The sequence below is a fragment of the Ornithorhynchus anatinus genome, chromosome 11 (genome assembly GCF_004115215.2).
Source record: "Ornithorhynchus anatinus isolate Pmale09 chromosome 11, mOrnAna1.pri.v4, whole genome shotgun sequence".
Lineage (NCBI taxonomy): Eukaryota > Metazoa > Chordata > Mammalia > Monotremata > Ornithorhynchidae > Ornithorhynchus > Ornithorhynchus anatinus.
Genome location: NC_041738.1, coordinates 59575442 through 59590514, shown reverse-complemented (window position 1 = coordinate 59590514; position 15073 = coordinate 59575442). Strand labels below are relative to the sequence as shown.

The window sequence follows — 15073 nt, the reverse complement described above, 5'->3', positions numbered from 1 at the left end:
AGTCCTGAGCTTGCCCTTTTTGCTCCTCCCAAGCCAACCTTCTTAGCTGCACCTTGCTTTTTTTTTAAATGGTATTTGTTATGCATTTACTACATGCCAGGCATTGTATGTAAGTGCTGGGGTAGATACAAGCTAATCAGTTTGGACACAGTCCATGCCCCTCGTAGAACTCACAGTATTAACCACCATTTTACAGATCAGGTAACTGAGGCACAGACAAGTTAGTGACTTGTCCACGGTCACACGGCAGACAAGTGGCAGGGCCAGGATTAGAACCCAGGTCCTTCTGACTTCCAGGCCCACGCTCTGTCCACCAAGCCGTGCTGCTTCTCTACCATACATCCACTGGGCCATGCTGCTTCTCTACTATTACCACTACCGAAGTGGACAGAGCATGGGCCCGGGAGTCAGAAGGTCACGGGTTCTAATCCCAGCTCTGCCGCTTGTCTGCCTCAGTTACCTCGTCTGTAAAATGGGGATTGAGACTGTGAGCCCCACATGGGACGAAGGCTGAGTGCAACTCGACTTGCCTGCTACCAGCACATAGTATACGACCTGTCGCAGAGTAAGCACTTAAATACTATTATTAGTCTTTTTATTATTAACAGGAGCTCCACCTGTGGGCTGAGACCTCTCTGGTACAGACTTCTCCCTAGACAGCCACATTCAGCTGCAATTATCTGTCTGATACGAGGAGGGAGGGCATTCCAGGCCAGAGGCATGAGGTGGGTGAGAGGTCTATGGCGAGATAGACATGATCGAGGTACAGTGAGAAGGTTGGCATTAGAGGAATGAAGTGTGTGGGCTGGGCTGTAGAAGAGGCCACTTCTCTGCCTCAACCTCTCTGGATCTTACTTTCCTCCTCTGTAAAATAGGGGTAATAAAACCTGTCTCTCCTTGCCTCTCAGGGCTGTTTGTAAGGATGAAATGAGATCATTGATATGGAAGCACTTTGAGGAAATAAAAGCCCCGTCTTAGCGCAAGGAACGATTACCGTTGTTAATAAAACGCCAGGCGTCCCATCAGCCCCTGCCTCTGAGTCTCCCCCTCAGCCGCCTCGCTCAGGTCCTTTGATGTCCTAAAAATCAAATCCCCACTGATTTGAAAAAGGAATCAATAGCTCATCTAAGCCAATGGGCACCCCCCCCCAAAAATAAATAAATGAATAAATAAATAAATAAAACCCCTGATTCCTGCACAGACTGAAAGCCAGAGTCCCGACTACGGGAAGGCGGGGGGGGGGGGGGGTGGGATGGACCGAAAGGGTGCAGCTCACCACGTGGATTCTGGCTTCTTGCAAGCTGCCTCCATTTCCTGAATTAGCCTTCTCTCTGGGGGATTGGGGGTGGGGGTGCAGAGAAGAACCATCAGCTCCTGTTTCAGCCATAAACTCAAAACCCTGCGGCGGCAACGAGTAGGCCCTGGCTCTCCCTCTCCTCCCTTCCCATCCCTATGACTCGGCCTCCTCGCGGGGGTGGATCGGGGACAGAGGTTCGGGACTTGAATGGGCTGGATGGACTGGACTCTTGGGTTCTCAGGCCCATAGAAGGGAGGGAAAGAAGACTGTAATTTATTTATTTGGACAACTCAGTTGACTTCTCTGTGCCCCAGTGATCTCATCTGTAAAATGGGGATTAAGACTGGGAGTCCCATGTGGGACAGGGACCGTGAGCCCCACGTGGGACATGGATTGTGTCCAAATGGATTAGTTTATACCTACCCCAGGGCTTAATACAGTGTCCTGCATATAGTAAGCGCTCAATAAAATCATTGATTGATAATTTGTATTAATGTCTGTCTCTCCTAGACTGTGTGCTCACTGTAGTCACACAGTGCCTGTGCCTGTTTATTGTTATATTGTACTCTCCGAAGCACTTAGTACAGTGCTCTGCACACAAGTAAGCACTCAATAAATATGACTGAATGAACAGCAATGATGGTATTTGTTAAGCGCTTACTATGTGCCAAGCACTGGTCTAAGCGCTGGGATAGATACAAGGTAATCAGGTTGTCCCACACGGGGCTCACAGTCTTCAACCCCATTTTACAGGTGAGGAAACTGAGGCACAGAGAAGTTAAGTGACTTGCCCAAGGTCACACAGCAGATAAGTGGTGCAGCGTGGATTAGAACCCACGTCCCTGAATGAAAGGATGGTGGAGGACACAGAGGTGGCCTTATGGATAGAGCCCGGGCCTGGGAGTCAGAAGGAGCTAGGTTCTAATCCCAGCTCTGCCACTTGTTTGCTGTCTCCTTGGGCAAGTCACTTGCTTCTCCTCAGTTACCTCCTCCGTAAAATGGGGATTAAAACTGCGAGCCCCACATGTGACATGGACTATGTCCAACCTGATTAGCTTGTATCTTACCCCAGTGCTTACAGAGTAAGAGCTGAACAAATACCACAGAAAAGTCATTCCGTCCACCCCCGACCTGTGACAAATCAGACAAAATAGGAGAGGAGTCGCCCTGATTTGCTCCCTTCATTCATCCCCCCTCCCTGCCCCACAGCACTTATGACCATTTCTGTCCTTTATTTATTTCTATGTCTGTCTTCACCTCTAGACTGTAAGCTCATTTGGGGCAGGGAATACGTCTGCTAGAATGTACTCTCCCAAGCGCTTAATACAGTGCTCTGAACACAGTAAGCACTCAATAAATATGATTAACTGACTGAAAGGCCTCCAAGGAAGCAAATCTGAACACCACACTCCACCCTTCCCCAGGGCTCTACAGTCGGAAAATCTTTCCTGAGGTGTGACTTGAATCCTTCCGGCTGCAGGGGTGGAAATAGAAAGCAGCAGCTCCCTGTTGTCGCGCTTAACAGCTCCAGAGACTTGAAGTTAGTGATTCAGTTTGTTTCCCCCAGCTCCTCCTCTCCAGGCACAAAACTACCCCAGCCCTCTATACCGGTTCCCCCACACGTCTGTTGTGTGGCCTTGGGCAAATCACTTCACTTCTCTGTGCCTCAGTTCTCATCTGCAAAATGGGGATCGAGACTGTGAGCCCCACATGGGACAGGGACTGTGTCCAATCCGATTGGCTTGGATCCACCCCAGAGCTTAGTACAGTGCTTGGCACATAATAAGCGCTTAACCAATACCCCAATCATTCTCTCACAGTCTGGCTAAGGTGTCTCGGCCTCAGAGGTGACAGTGTGAAGCAGCCCTGGCTCCAGACAGCAGGCCAGAGGAGGTTGACTTTTTAGGGGAAGTGGGAGGGAAAAGGGGGGCAGGGGGAGGTGACACCTAGCAGGTATTTTTCCCCCGGGGCTGGAGTCAGCCACCCTTCCCTCCACAACTGCTTCCTGGTTCTAGTTCTCTCTCCCTCTCCACGGGGCTGGGACAGCACCCAAAGAGGAGGAATGGGGGAGGGGCTTCCGGAGGAAGACACTGGGAAGAAGCTGGGAATCCAGGCCTGCCGCCTCCATTCCTCCCTGCTGCAGAGAGAGAATGGGCCTTGGGAATCCCTCTGCGTTTCCCCACTGTTGGTTTCTGGGCTCAAACCTCCAAAACCCAACTTCGAGGTACACCTTCCCCACCTTCCCGACCACCATCCAACTCTGCTTACAACAGCCAGGAGGTCAGGCTTGGAGCACAATATGCAATTGAATTCTAGTGTCTCTGCCACTTGCTGTATGACCATGGACAAGTCACTTCACTTCTCTGCACCGCAGTTTCCTCATCTGTAAATAAAACTCTTTTTTATGGTATGTTAAGCACTTACTATGTACCAAGCACTGGGGTAGATACAAGCTAATCAGGTTGAACACAGTCCCTGTCCCACATGGGGCTCACAGTCTTCATCTCCATTTTACAGATGAGGGAACTGAGGCCCAGACAAGTGAAGTGACTTGCCCTAGGTCACACAGCAGACCTGTGGTGGAGCTGGGATTAGAACCCAGATCCTTCTGATCCCCAGGCCTGCGCTCTATCCACTAGGCCATGCTGACTTTCTCTTTCCCCTTTAGACCACGACCACCATGTGGGTTGGAGATTTCTGACCTGACTGTTTATATTCTGGTACTTAAAAGTGTCAGAGTATAACATAACTCATCTCCTTCAAGAGGCCTTCCCTCATTTCCTCTTCTCTCACTCCCTTCTGCGATGCATTTGCACTTAGATTTGCACTCTTTATTCACCCCACCCTCAGTTCCACAACACTCATCTATATCTCTGTAATGTATTAATTTATATTAATGTCAGTCTCCCCCCCTAGACTCTAAGCTCCTTGTGGGCAGGGAACATGTCTACTAATTTTGTTATACTGTACTCTCCCAAGAGAGTATTGCAGTGCTTTACACATAGTAAGCACTCAGTAAATGATTGACAATAAGCAATTCACAAATGACATCATGTATACAAATCTGGGCAGAAATCTGTTCCCCAGCTGACCCCCATGACAGCCTGCAGCACTCAGGAATAGCAGCAGGTCCAGAGATTTGGGAGTGGGAGAGAAAAGCAATAATAATGTTGGTATTTGGTAAGCGCTTACTATGTGCAGAGCACTGTTCTAAGCACTGGGGGAGATACAGGGTAATCAGGTCATCCACGTGAGGCTCACAGTTAATCCCCATTTTACAGATGAGGCAACTGAGGCACAGAGAAGTGAACTGACTTGCCCACAGTCACACAGCTGACAAGTGGCAGAGCCGGCAGTCGAACCCATAACCTCTGACTCCGAAGCCCAGGCTCTTTCCACTGAGCCACGCTGCTTCCCCTAGCAATGGAAAAGCAGGGTGGCCTAGTGGATGGAACACGGGCCTAGGCAACCGCCACTTTAATCCTGGCTCTGCCACTTGTCTGTAGTGTGACCTCGGGCAAGTTACTTCACTTCCCCGTGCCTCAATTACTTCATCTGTAAAATGGGGATTCATCCATTCAATCATATTGATTGAGCGCTTACTGTGTGCAGAGCACTTTACTTAGTACTTGGAAAGTACAATTCAGCAATAAAGAGAGACAATCCCTACCCACAACAGGCTTACAGTTTAGATTAAGACTGAGCCATATAAGGGATATGGACTGTGTCTTTGTTATCTATCCAGCACTTAGTACAGTGCCTGGCACATAGTAAGTGCTGAATACAAATAAGAAAAGGAGGGGGGGAAAAGGGGGAAAAGCCGGGGGGTGGGGGGGGGAGAAGGGGGCTAAGAGGGGGAAAAGGAAACCATGCCAGACTGACTCTTAAAGAAAGAGTCATGCATCAGTTCTGCTTAGAAGCATCGGCCAGCCCAGAGGCTGGAGCATACGCCCACACGAGACAAGAAGCCCGGAGCAAAGACCAGGGTTCAAGGATATCCCAGCAGCAACCCCAGGGTCCAATGGTTCATGGTCTTCCCTTTCGCCCTCAGACTGTCAGCCTTCTCACAGGCCCTTCCCCAGGACTCAGTTTCCCCAGCTGTAGAATGGTGGTGGCTCCGTCAATCTGAGATCAGAAGTAACTCATTGGGAGGGGAGGAAGAACTGGGCAGGGAATCCAGGTGTTCTGCCTTCCGGGCTGGATGGTCAGGGTGGGGATGAGCCAGTCTCCCGCTGGATTCCTGGGGGAAGTTAGCCTTCCCTAGGCAAGACCCAGTGTTGAAGACAGTGCCCTCCCTGCAGAGATCCCAACCACTGGGAGGGAAGGGGAGGAAAGGCAGACGTGTAGAGGATGGATGTTAGCATTGGGGGCCGGGGGAAGAGGGGTCGGGGGGCCAAGGACCCACCACTGCCGGGAGGGAGGTCAGTAGGATTAAGGACCGGTCACTGCTGGGTTGGAGAAGGAGTCAGGGGCTGGATATCAGCAGTAGGAGGGAGGAGAGAGGGGAAAGGGAGTCAAGAGGATAAAGGCCAGTCACAGCTGGGTTTGAGGGTGGGGGCAGAAGCTGGATGTCCACCTTGAGGGGAGGGGAGAGCAGTCACTGCTGGGATAGGGGAAGGAGAGGGGTCCTCCAGGGGCCAGGTCATCCCCTCAAAGGAGCTTCCCACAGAGGGTGGATGGTGGCCGCCCAAGTAGGGTGATTTGGGGGGGTTGGGGGCAGTGATGGTTTAGTCACATCTTCCCTCCTCCCCACAACATTCTCACAACATGGGCTGGGGGAAGTAGGGAGTTAGTGCTAAATCCTGGGCCCAGCAGTATTATAGAGCACTGATTGGATAGAGGGGCAAGTGGCATGGAGTCTACCGCATTTCCAAGGCCCCACCCTCACACACCTTGAGAAGCCCGGCAACTAGTGGAAAAAATCTGGGCCTGGCAGTCAGAGGATGTGGGTTCTAATTCTGGCTCCGCCACGTGGATGCCATGTGAACTTGGGCAACTCATTTCACTTCTCTCTACCTCAGTGCCCTCATCTGTAAAATGGGGATTGAGACTGTGCGCCCCATACGGACAGGGACAGTGTCCAAAACGATTTGCTTGTATCCAACCCAGTGCTTAGTACAGTGCCTGGAACATAGTAAGCACTAAATACCACAATTATTGTTATTATTATTGTTCTCTCCACCTCCATTCTCTCACCTGTAAAGTGGGGATTAAGACTATGAGTCCTATGTGGGACACAGATTATATCCAACCTGGTTATCTTATATCTACCCCGATGCTTAGTACAGTGACTGGCACTACTGCTTAAATACCATTACAACAAAATGATAAAAGAAACACCCCAAAGGGCACCAGAAACCCAGGTTTGTTCATTGCCAAGCTTCAGAGCCATTTCTCCAGCTACTGCTACTGAGGAGGAATGGGGGGGCAGTACTCAGTTTCCTTTCCCCTTCCCCTCACCCATTCCCCCAGCCTCCAGGGCAGCTATACACCTCTGTCTTGCCAAGCCCTCTCTCATTCTGACTCTGGGGACAGGGAATATGCCTGCTATACTGTACTCTCCCAAGCCCTTAGTACAGTGCTCTGCACACAATAAATGTTCAATAAATAAGACTGACTGAAGGGAGACGCCAGCCAGGATAAGAAAGTGGCAGATATGAGGCCCAGAGGGGAAAAGGAGGGCAAAGCCCATCTCTGCGGTGGGGGCCGGGATGGGATTCCACACCCTGAGGAGGTGCTTTGCCCTCTCCTTCCCCCTGGGCCTCATTCTCACTCCTTCTTGAGAAGCAGAGTGGCCTAATGGAAAGAGTACGGGCTTGGGAGTCAGAGGTCGTGGATTCTAATTCCAGCTCTGCCACTTGTCAGCTGTGTGACTTTGGGGAAGTCAATTTATCTTCTCTGTGCCTGGGGAACCTCATCTGTAAAATGCAGGTGAAGGCTGTGAGCCTCACATGGGACAACCTGGTAACCCTGTATCTATCTCAGCACTTAGAACAGTGCTAGGCACAAAGTAAGCACTTAACAAATACCATTATTATTATTATTATTATACAGCACAGACCTGGGAGTCAGAAGGACCCGGGCTCTAATCCCGGCTCTGCCGCTTGTCTTCTGGGTGACCTTGAGTAAGCCACTTCACTTCTCTGGGCCTTGGTTCCCTCATCCGTAAAATGAGGATTAAGACTGTGAGCCGCATGGGGGACAAGGACAGTGTTCAACCCAATTTGGTTGCATCCCCCTACCCCCAGCACAGTGCCTGACACCCAGTAAATGCTTAACAAAGACCATAATCATTTTTATCCAAGTAGAGGGACCACCGATATGCCCTGGTTAGCAACTGTCCCCAAACCCTGTGCCAGGCTAGAATGAGAGAGGGCTAGCAAGGCAGAGGGGGCACAGATACCCTCAAGGGGCATGGCGGTGGGCTAATAATAAATAATAATAATGTTGATATTTGTTGAGGGCTTACTATGTGCAGAGCACTTTTCTAAGCACTGGGGTAAATACAGGGTAATCAGGTCATCCCACGTGAGGCTCACACTTAATCCCCATTTTACAGATGGGGTAACTGAGGCCCAGAGAAGTGAAGTGACTTGCCCACAGTCACACAGCTAACAAGTGGCAGAGCCGGCATTCGAACCCATGACCTCTGACTCCCAAGCCCGGGCTCTTTCCATTGAGCCATGCTGCTTCCCCTAAAAACACTGCCACCTCCAGACCCCAACAGCAACAACCGAAGAAATAGCCCTGACACTTGGCAACAAACAAATCTGGAGTTCTGGTGGTATTGGGGTGCTCTTTGTCACTGGCTGTCTGGAGATTTCTCCTTGGCACCTTACGCTGACCGCCTGCAGCCCTTGAGCATTCCCAAATCCCCCAGGTCCTCACTTCTGGCTTCTCCCATGGCGTAGTGGATCGAGCTCGGGTCATGGGTTCTAATCCTTGCTCTGCCACTTGCCCGCTGTACGACCTTACACAAGTCACCTCACTTCTCTGTGCCTCAGTAACCTCATCTATAAAATGGGGATCGAGACTATGAGTCCCACGTGGGACAGGGACTGTCCAACGCGATTTGTTTGTAACCACTCCAACGCTCAGTATGGTGCTTGGCATATAGTAAGCGCTTAACAAATACCGTAATTATTATTATCCCCTCTCTGCTGGACATGCAGACAGCAGTTCCGAGCGAGCAGGGCGGGTTCGTCCCCATGTCCAGCAGGGTGGAGGTAAAAAGGGTGGGCGGTCGGAAACTCCCACCCGGTGGGGGGGTTCGAAGACCCCACAGGGCTTGGAGGCAGTCGGAGCCATCGTTCCACCGGGCTCTAACCACACAAACCGCTCCGTCCTGCGTTTTCCAAATGAATCCGAGGAATGCGGGGGAGGAAAGAAGGTCGGGGGGGTGGGGGGCGGTTGACAGAAGCCCGGGCCGGCAAGACGAAAGGGGCGGGGTCGGGTTGAAGCTGCCGGAGGTTGATGCGGGGGATTATTCCAAGATTCGGGGGCAGCAACCACCGGACCAGTGGGCAAAGCTCAACAGGTTCTGGTCTGGGCCTCCCCTACCCACCCGGCCCCCGAGGGGCTGGAGGGGGCGGCGGCAGGTGGGGGGTGGTCCCAGGCTCGGGGTGCAGGTAGCTGAAGAGTGTGTGGGGGTGGGTGGGCGACCCACCTCGCCCTCCCGCACACAGGTCACCCTGCAGCACCTCGGCCGGCAGCTGACCACCGCGGGGTTGGGTTTATTCATTCTCCCCTATGCACCTCCACGATCGCCATCGCTCCCCATCTCTGCAGCCCACCCCCCTCAACTCCCCGCCCCCATGACTCCCACCCACTGGGGGAGGGAGTCCAGGATAGAAAGGACCGACCGTGCTAATAAGATCCGGGATTCCACAGGGGAAGGGAAGCCCGAAACTGAGTCTGCGGGAAGTGGGGGGAGGTCGGGATGCGGGGAGGGGTCCCCCACGACCCCTACCTACCCTGGGGGCGGGAGTCAGGATAGGAAGGACCGGCCCCTCTAATAGGATCCGGGATACCACGGGGAGAAGGGAAACCTAAACTGAGTCTGCGGGAAGTGGGGGGAGGCCGGGATGCGGGGGAGGGGTCCCCCGCGACCCCCACCCACCCTAGGGGAGAGCTCGGGATAGGAAGGACCGGCCGCGAGAACGGGAGCCAGGGTCCCACGGGGAGAAGGGAAGGGGAAGCCAGAAACCGAGTGTCCTGGAAGTGGGGGGAGGCCGGGATGCGGGCGTGCAGTGTGGGTGGGTGGGATTCCGGGATCCCTGGCTGCGGGGGGTCCCCCGCCCCACTCACAGGTAGCGGTTCTGTCGCTCGGTCTGCCGGTGGAGGGCCACGGAGTATCCGAAGAGGCCAGCGGCCGTCCGGCCCTCCTTCAGCACCAGGAACCGGGTGTCCAGGTTGAAGGCGGAGGCGGCCCCGCAAAGGGCGGCGCAGAGGACCAGGCGCGAAGCGCAAAGGGCAGGGGCGCGGGCTGCCATGCTGCGGGAGGTGCCCACCCCACCGCCTCCGGACCCTCCCTCCGGACCCCCCTCCGGACCCTCCTCCGGACCCCTCCGGCCGCTGGATCCCGGCCCGACTGGGAGGGAGGGAGGGAGGGAGGGAAGGAGGGAGGGAAGCGGGGACCCCGCCTCTCCACCTTGCGCTGTGCCCTGCGGCCCCGCGGCTCTTCCGGGGAAAAGGGGAGGGGGGCGGCTACCGACTCTTAAAGGGGCCGCGCCCAGGCCCGCCCCCCGCCCACCCCCCGCCCCAACGATCGCCGAAGCCGCCGGCTGCAAAGGCAGCATCGGCCCCGGCCGCAGAGGCAGAAGGTCACGGGTTCTGATCCCGCCTCCGCCACTTGTCTGCTGCGTGGCCTTGGGCAAGACACTTCATCCATTCATTCGATCGTATTTATTGAGCAGTTACTGTGTGCGGAGCCCTGGACTAAGCGCTTGGAATGGACAGTTCGATAACAGAGACCGTCCCTGCCCGGTAAGGGGCTCACAGGCTCTTCTCTGGGCCTCGGTTTCCTCTTCTGCAAAATGGGGATGAAGACTGTGAGCCCCAAGTGGGACAACTTGATTCGCTTGTATCCACCCCAGCGCTTAGAATAGGGTTCGGCACATAGTAAGCACTTAACAAGTACCATTCTTCTTCTTATTATTAATAAAACTGCAGCAGCAGGGCCTAGTAGCACAAGCCTGGGCTTGGGAGCCAGAGGACGTGGGTTCTAATCCCGACTCCGCCACTTGTCTGCTGCGTGGCCTCGGGCAAGACACTTCACTTCTCTGAGCCTCAGTTTCCTCATCTCTAATATGGGGATGAAGACTGTGAGCCCCAAGTGGGACAACCTGATTCGCTTGTATCCACCCCAGCGCTTAGAATAATGCTTGGCACATAGTAAGAGCTTAACAAATACCATTATTATTATTATTATTATTATTAAAGCTGCAACAGCATGGCCTACTGGCACAAGCCCGGGCTCGGGAGCCAGAGGACGTGGGTTCTAATCCTGGCTCTGCCACTTGTCTGCTGCAGGACCTTGGGCAAACCACTTTACTTCTCTGGGCCTCTGTGACCTCATCTGTAAAATGAGGATGAAGACTGTGAGCCCCACCTGATTACCTTGTATCTGCCTCAGCACTTAGAACAGTGCTTGGCACATAGTAAGCACTTAACACATATCATTATTATTATTACAAGATCATCAGGTTGTCCCACATGGGGCTCACAGTCTTAATCCCCATTTTACAGATGAGGTAACTGTACAAATGGGGTACAGATGAGACACAGAGAAGTAAAGTGACTTGCCCAAGGTCACACAATAGACATGTGGCAGCACGAGGATTAGAACCCAGGTCCTTCTGATTTCTAGGCCCAGGCTCTATCCACTAAGGCACACTGCTTCTCTGGGCCTCATCCTTAAAAGGGGGATGAAGACTGTGAGCCCCACGTGGGACAACCTGATGACCTTGTATCTACCCCAACACTTGGAATAGTGCTTGGCACGAAGTAAGCGCTTAACAAATACTGTAGAAAAATCTCTCTGGATGGGGCAGGGGCTTTTTGCTTTGACTTCCTTCTCTGGCCTCCCAAGGCACCCGGGTCTGTGGCTCCCAGGCTCGGGCACATGGCTGTGTGACCCTCAAGGCCGCCATCCCTCTCTGGCCCCCCCGGAACAGGCTCCCCCACCCCTGCCCTCGGCTGAGGACATGCAAACTCCAAAGCGCTCAGCAAAGGCTGCTTAGATTGGGTTAAAAAACGCATCAAGACGGAGGGGTGTTTGTGTACTTTTCCACAGTGCTCAGTACACGGCTTCGTATGCAACAGGCCCTTGATAAATGCTAGTACTTCCACTAAAACCCCGGACTCCAAATGGAATCTCAAATAACATTTCAAGGAAAATGGGCCCATCCCATTTAGAAGAAGCAGCATGGCTTAGTGGATAGGGTCTGGGCCTTGAAGTCAGAAAGACCTGGGGCTCTAATCCCCTCTCTGCCACGTGCCTACGTGACCTTGGCCAAGTCATTTAACTTCTCTGGGCCTCGGTTACCTCATCTTTAAACGGGGATTAACTGTGTGAGTCCTATGTGGGACAGGGACCGCGTCCAACCTGATTAACTTCTTTCTACCCTAGCACTAAGAACAGTGCTTAGCACACAGTAGGCGCTTAACAAGTGCCACAGTTATTACTATCTCCCTGTTGTCTTCCTCACACTCCCTCAGATAGTTATTCTTTTCTGTTACAAGGCAAAGCTGAGGATGGGACTCCTGGGATGGAAAAGATACTTAAATCCCTGAAGGCCTATTACATGGCAGAGGCCATTGGCTGGTCTCCCATTCTACAGAGGATTGCCCAAGAAAAAGTAGGCTTAGTCTGTGACAGGAGGTACTTAAGTCAGACAGCAAGAAGAATTGCCCATCAGGCTGTGGAGACCCTGGTCCAGATGACCTAGAAGGGACAGAAGGGTTGGGGTAATCAATCAATCAACCAACGGATCACACAGCTGACCCATCAATACGGACTTATTATCTTTCTCATCTGTTCACTAGACTGTGAACTAATTCTGAGCAGGGAGTGTGTCTACCAACTCTATTGTATCTTACTCTCCTAAGTGCTTAGTATATTGCTCTGCACACAGTAAGTGCTCAGTAAATACTACTGATGATGATGATAATAATCCCAAAATTACTTATAGTAATTTTGTGGCTCAGTGGAAAGATCCCGGGCTTGGGAATCAGGGGTCATGGGTTCGAATCCCGACTCTGCCGCTTGTCAGCTGTGTGACTGTGGGCAAGTCACTTCACTTCTCTGTGCCTCAGTTCCCTCATCTGTAAAATGGGGATGAAGACTGTGAGCCTCACATGGGACAACCTCATTCCCCTATATCTACCCCAGCGCTTAGAACAGTGCTCTGTACGTAGTAAGCGCTTAACAAATACCAACATCATTATAGTAGTTGTTAAGTTCTTACTGTGTGCCAAGCACAGCACTAAGCTCTGGAATAGATTCAAGCTAATCGGTTTGGACACAGTCCCTGTCCCCCATGGGGCTCACAGTCTTAACCCCCATTTTACAGATGAGGGAACTGAGGCCCAGAGAAGTGAAGGAACTTGCCCAAGGTCACAGAGTAGACACGAGATGGAGCAGGGATTAGAACCCAGGTCCTTCAAACTCCCAGGCTCGGGCTCTAACCACCAGGCCATGGTTCTTCCAGCACATCGTTTTCTCTCTTTCCTCATGTGAGAAGCAGTGTGGCTTAGTGGAAAGAGCATGGGCTTGGGAGTCAGTGGTCGAGGGTTCTAATCCCAGCTCTGCCACTTATCCGCTGTGTGTATTTGGGCAAGTCACAACTCCTCTGGGCCTCAGTTACCTCAACTGTAAAATGGGGATTAAGACTGAGCCCTAAGTGGGGCAATCTGTTTACCTTGTATCTACTCCAGCATTTAGAACAGTGCTTGGCACATAGTAAGCGCTTAACAAATACCATTATTATTATTATTATCTGCCTAAGGAGGAAGGAATTCCAATTGGATTCAGTTCCTGGAATGAGACCTGAGACCTCAGCCAGGGACTATCAATCAGTCCATCAATCTAAAGTATTTATTGGGTGCCTACCTGGCGCGGACCACTGAACTAAGTGGTTGGGAGAGTACAGTAGAGTTAATGGGGTCCCTCAAGGATTTTATAATCTAGTAGAGGAGAGACAGGCACTAAAATAGATTACAGATAGGAGCAAACAATAAAGCATAAAAATTTGCACATATGTGAGGGGGAGGGCAGTCTGAGCACTCAAGTGCTTAAGTGGCGTAGGAATTCTGAAGAGACAGAAAGGGGATATGGTATTAGGAGATGAGAGATATAGAGAAGCGGTGCAGCTTAATGGATAGAACTCGGGGCGGGGAGGCAGAAGGATCTGGGTTCTAATCCTGGCTCCGTCACGTGTCTGCTGTGAGATCTTGGGCAAATCACTTTGCTTCTTTGTGCCTCATTTACCTCATCTGTAAAATGGGAATTAAGACTGTGAGCCCCATGTAGGACAGGGAATGTGTTCAACCTGATTTGCTTGTATCCACTCCAGCTCTTAGAACAGTGTGTGGCAGCCCTCATCTTGTCCCAGGCCCTCTGTTCTCTTTTCTCTTTTTATGGTATTTATTAAGTGCTTACTATGTGCCAGGCACTGTATTAAGTGCTGGGATAGAAACAAGAAAATCAGATTGGACACAGTCCTCTTCCCACATGGGACTCTCATTTTAATTCCCATTTTACAGATGAGGGAACTGAGGCCCAAAGAAGTTAAATGACTTGCTCAAGGTCTCACAACAGACAAGTGGTGAAGCATGAATTAGAACCCAGGTCCTTCAGTTTCCCAGGCCTGTGCTCTATTCACTAGACCACACTGCTTCTTAGCATACTTCAGGATTGCTTAGCTTGCTTAGCATGCAGAGAAGCAGCATGGTCTAGTGGCAAGAGCACAGGCTTGGGGGTCAGAGGACAACAGTTCTAATCCCACCTTCACCACTCGTCTTCTGTGTGACCTTGAGCAAGTCGCTTCACTTCTCTGTGCCTCAGTTCCCTCATCTGTAAAATGGGGATGAAGATTGTGAACCCCACTTGGGACAACCTGATTACCTTATATCTCCCCCAGCGCTTAGAACAGTGCTTGGCACATAATAAGCATTTAGCAAATACTAACATTATTATTACTAGAGCAGTGCTTGGCACATAGTAAGTGCTTAACAAATACCATCATTATTATTATTATTCTCTGTGCCTCAGTTCCCTCATCTGTAAAATGGGGTTGAAGACTGAGAGCCCCACGTGGGACAACCTGATTACCTTATATCTACTCCAGTGCTTAGAAGAGTGCTTAGCATGTAGTAAGCACTTACATACCATAATTATAATTATTATTATTATTATTAGCTCTGGGAGCTGGGCTGCTCCAATAGACAAGCTAGCCTCAGACTTCCAGGCTACATCCAGTGCAATCAATTAGTCAATCAATCATATTTGTTGAGTGCCTACTGTGTGCAGGGCACTGTACTAAGCACTTGGGAGAGTACGATACAATAGACCTGGTAGACATGTTCCCTGCTCAAAGGAGCTTAAGCCTAGAGGGGGAGACCACATTAAATTACAGATCTGTAATAATAACTGTGGTACTTGTTAACCACCTACTATGTGCCAGGCACTGTACTAAGTGCTAGACTAGATTCAAGGTTGGACACAGTCCCTGTCCCACATGGGGCTCACAGTCTTAATCCCCATTTTACAGATGA

At 51.5% G+C, this 15073-nt stretch overlaps 1 protein-coding gene across 2 annotated transcripts in view; it reads right to left on the bottom strand.

Moving 5' to 3' along the window:
• ITGA3 (integrin subunit alpha 3) overlaps nucleotides 1-9950 on the bottom strand; it is a 41890-nt gene extending 31940 nt beyond the window's left edge. For both annotated transcript variants that reach the window (XM_029074912.2, XM_029074913.2), the window contains exon 1: nucleotides 9605-9950. In XM_029074912.2, the coding sequence (XP_028930745.1) occupies nucleotides 9605-9789 (185 nt within the window). In that variant the 5' untranslated portion in view covers nucleotides 9790-9950. The remainder of the gene's footprint in view (nucleotides 1-9604) is intronic.
• Nucleotides 9951-15073: the final 5123 nt, after the last annotated feature.